General features: G+C 62.1%; 1 protein-coding gene across 1 annotated transcript in view; it reads left to right on the top strand.

Annotated features, from left to right (window-relative positions):
• The window catches only part of FAM169B (family with sequence similarity 169 member B), a 35,767-nt gene extending 32,622 nt beyond the window's left edge, over window positions 1-3,145 (top strand). The window contains exon 7 of the mRNA XM_011357310.1: window positions 2,907-3,145. Within this exon, the coding sequence (XP_011355612.1) occupies window positions 2,907-3,145 (239 nt within the window). The remainder of the gene's footprint in view (window positions 1-2,906) is intronic.
• Window positions 3,146-3,651: the final 506 nt, after the last annotated feature.

The raw sequence follows: 3,651 nt of genomic DNA, 5'->3' as shown, positions 1-3,651 counted from the left end.
TGATGCATCTCCTTCTTCTGTTCTTGTCCTCCGGAGTCCCATATTAGTCAGGGACCAAGCCAACAGGATGTCCTGAAGCACAGCCAACAGGATGGTTGGGTGGGTGGATGGACGGATGGGTGGATGGAAGGATGGATGGATGGGCGGATGGATGGATGGATGGATGGACGGATGGATCCATCCATCCATCCGGCTGCCTGCATACCTAGTTGACCCTTTAACAACATGGGGGGACAGGTTCTGACCTCTCATGCAGTTGAAAACCCACGTATGCGGGTTCCCAGCTGTGGCACTGGCCCTTGAGTGACGTGGGTCAGAACCGGGCAAGTCAGCCGACAGCAATCTGCGTGGAAGTGGCCATGCGCAGTTCCGGCCCGCGTCGTTCGGGCTCGGCCAGACGTACAGGGCGGAGGTTTGCTGTCGCGAGTTGGTGCACACAACGTGGAGACCGAGGCGTCCCGAGATCTGTAGTCGGCAGGCTGGAGACCCAGGAGAGACGATGGTGTCATCAAGTCCAAATGCTGACGGGCTCGAGAGCCCGGAAGAGCCGTGGTTTCAGTCCGAGCCTGAAGGCAGGAAAAGAGCCACGTCCCAGCTGGAGCAGATGGGTGGGGGCCGCCCCCTGGGACGCAGCCTTTCTGTGCTATAATCAGGCCTTCGACTGATTAGACGAGGCCCACCACCCCAGACAGGGCCATCCGCTTTCCTCAGCCTGCTGATCCCGATGCTCCCCTCACGGACGCGCCCAGAATGCATCAGACTACACGTCTGCCCCTCTCCCAACCCAGCCCAGTCAAGCCGACACATAAAATGAACTCTCTCAGTCCCCGGCCACGTTCTGGAAGGTATTTGTCCCAGGAAGTTCGAAAAGTTCTGATGTTAATAAGCACACCCCACATCAGCAAGGGTGGCACTTCCGGCGAGCGCCTCGCAGCATCCCCCGTCCCCACGAAGCCTCGCTCCTGGTCGTGCAGGTGTTTTGGGCCCCGATACGGGGAAAACAGCAGATGGGAGAGAGAAAGAAACTTCTCCTGCTCCGAAGTCACGAGTATTTTCCTCAGGGGGTTTAGTCCTTTCTGTGTCTTTTCAAGCTCTTAATCTCTAACGAAACTCTGAAGATCCTTGAGTCCCTTCAAAGAGGGCTCACGGATTCCTGCACTGTGTCGCTCGCTTTGAGGTGTCGGAAACTTCCAGAAACAGCCGGTCCTCTGTCCGCACCCCGGAACTGTCCACCCCTCTCCTCATTCTTGCTTCAGTTGCTTCTTCGGCCCCCAGCGCAGTCCCTTCGGGTTTGCCCCGGGGGCGTGGCCACCCCGGGGTCTTTGGGTCCCTGCTGTGCCACCTGTGTCTTCCCTGGCGGAGAAAGCCCGTCTGAAGGTGCTGATTCTGATTCAGGCTCCGTGCCTTGGGGTTTCAGCATGCACCCCCGTCCCCTTGCGGGGAGCGGGCAGAGCGCGGGGCAGGGAGCAGCTGGAGGCATGTGTCCTCGCTGGCCGGCCGTCGTGAGCACGGTCCTGCCGTGCACTGGACGAGAGGGCCTCCTGCCCAGGCCGCGCTGCGGAGGCTGCAAAGGGCTGCTCCCCTCTCTCCCCAGGTGAGGGACCTGGGAGCCCTGGAGGATGCATCCTCCTGGGTCCAGGCCCCTCTTTCTAAACTGGCTCGGGTACCAGGCCCCCAGTATCCCCACCAGTGGCTGCCGAGCACCTGGGTGGATGCCAGACCTGGATCTGTGCACCAAAGGGCTGACCACGCCTCCATCTGCATCCTCTTAGACCCCGGGGACGGGCGTCGGGGGGCCCGGGGACAGAGTCAGTGGGACGTGGGTGGGACATGCACACGATGTCCACACTTGTGTGCACAAGCCCCTGGCAGTGTGGGGTGGGAGCTGGGAGCAGAAGTGGGGGGGCTGCGGGCGGGGGCCGGCCCTGGGTATTGTCACATTCTGGTGCAAAACTCCAAGGCGTCCAAGAATTCTAAATGCGAAACTGGCTTTCCCTGTTGTGTTGAAATTAGCCGTGTCGAGATGGGAGATCGGGAGCTTCTATCCAGCACCCCGCGGCCTTGGCTGTGCCTTTCGGGCACTTAGCGTCGGCTCTGCAGGCTTCGACCTGTGCTGTCGCCCCAGGCCCCGCCCGCTGGGGGAGGGTCCGGTGCGGTCCCCATGCCACCTGCAGGGCTGGGGGCAGCTTCCCACCCGGCTGCACTTGGGATCATGCTAACCTGTACACGTGGGCGTCAGAGTCCCCAAACGCTGAGGGGACTCTAGAACCAAGGCGCCTGTGGGAGGTCCCGTGGGGGAGGAGGGCTGAGGAGGCTCGGAGGGAGGAAGGGTGATGCCTGAGGTGCGGCTATGTTACGGGGTGAATCGGGCACCCCCAGTTCTTACGCTGATGCCCTAACCCCGGTGTGACTGTGTGGAGGTGGGGACCTTGAAGAGGTAATTAGCTTAAATGAGGTCATAGGCGTGGGGTCCTAATCCAGTAGGACTGGCAAGAAGAGGCTTTATCAGAAGGGACAGTGAGAACACAGGCGGGTTCACAGGGAAGACCCCGTGAGGGCACAGGAAGAAGGCGGCCGCCTGCGAGCCGGGGGGAGAGGCCTCAGGAGAAAGTGGACTGCTGACGCCTCGACCTGGGACTTCCAGTCTCCAGGCTGCAAGACAAAAACGTCTGTTCTTTAAGCGCCCAGCCTGTGGGATTTTGCTTTGGCCACCAGCATTGGCAAAAATGAGATGGATGAAAGGGGGCGGGTGGACGAGGGTGGCGGGATGTGGCTTTTATGGAGCATGGCTCAGCGCTGGGGCCAGCCGGGCTGCAGAGGGCGCCAGAAGTGGCCCTGGCTGGGGACACGGAGAGGCTGCCCGTGCGGGGGGTGGCCTGCCTGACGCGGGCTGCGCCCTTTCTCAGTCTGCAGGAGGTTCCTGCAGGCCCAGCCGGAGGAGCGGGGCCGCCTGTGGGAGGTGGAGCCCCCGGGAGCCTGGGACCAGCGAAGCAGCATCTGGCTGAAGGTCCAGCTTCAGCAGTCGAGACTTCCGAACTGTGAGTGGCGGTGCGAACGAACGTCCACTTTGTCCCCGTCGTTCGTGGTGTCCGTCACGGACGCCGATTCGTTTACACGGACCGAGTCAGGCCTGCCCGCGCGTTAGGTCCGGCGTCGCTGCAGGAACGAGGGAGGGAGTGACACCTGGGTGGGGGCGGCCGGTCCCCCGTCCACGCACCTTCCCGAATGAGCCACACCATCTTGACCTTGCCCAAGGAGCAGTCCCCAGTCTCGCTAACTCAGAAGCCCCCCACGACTTCCTGTTAGAATGAGGTCAGACCACCCCAACACGCAGGGTGAGGGTCCTCTCCAGCAGAAGATCGGTTGAAAACGTCATTTCAGGTAGGCAGTGTGTGCACCCGGGTAAAAATCCAAAGACGCGCGAGTTCGCTGTGAAACGCAAGCCTCCTGTGGCCGTCTCGGGGGGAGAACCAGAGTAAGCGGCAGCATCCCGCGGACAGTGCGCTGCCCGTCCCCGTCCCCGTCCCGGGCAGCGTCGCGTGACGCCGGATGGAGACGCCCTTGTCCACCTCGGCAGCCCCCATGACAGACGCGCCCGCCGCCTTCCGTTCGGGCTCGTCGCCACCGGTGCCGTGGAGAGTTTGCCATGGG

This window comes from Pteropus vampyrus, unplaced genomic scaffold (genome assembly GCF_000151845.1).
Source record: "Pteropus vampyrus isolate Shadow unplaced genomic scaffold, Pvam_2.0 Scaffold34, whole genome shotgun sequence".
Lineage (NCBI taxonomy): Eukaryota > Metazoa > Chordata > Mammalia > Chiroptera > Pteropodidae > Pteropus > Pteropus vampyrus.
The sequence above is the reverse complement of the archived record's forward strand: the minus strand, read 5'-3'. Positions and strand labels throughout refer to the sequence as shown.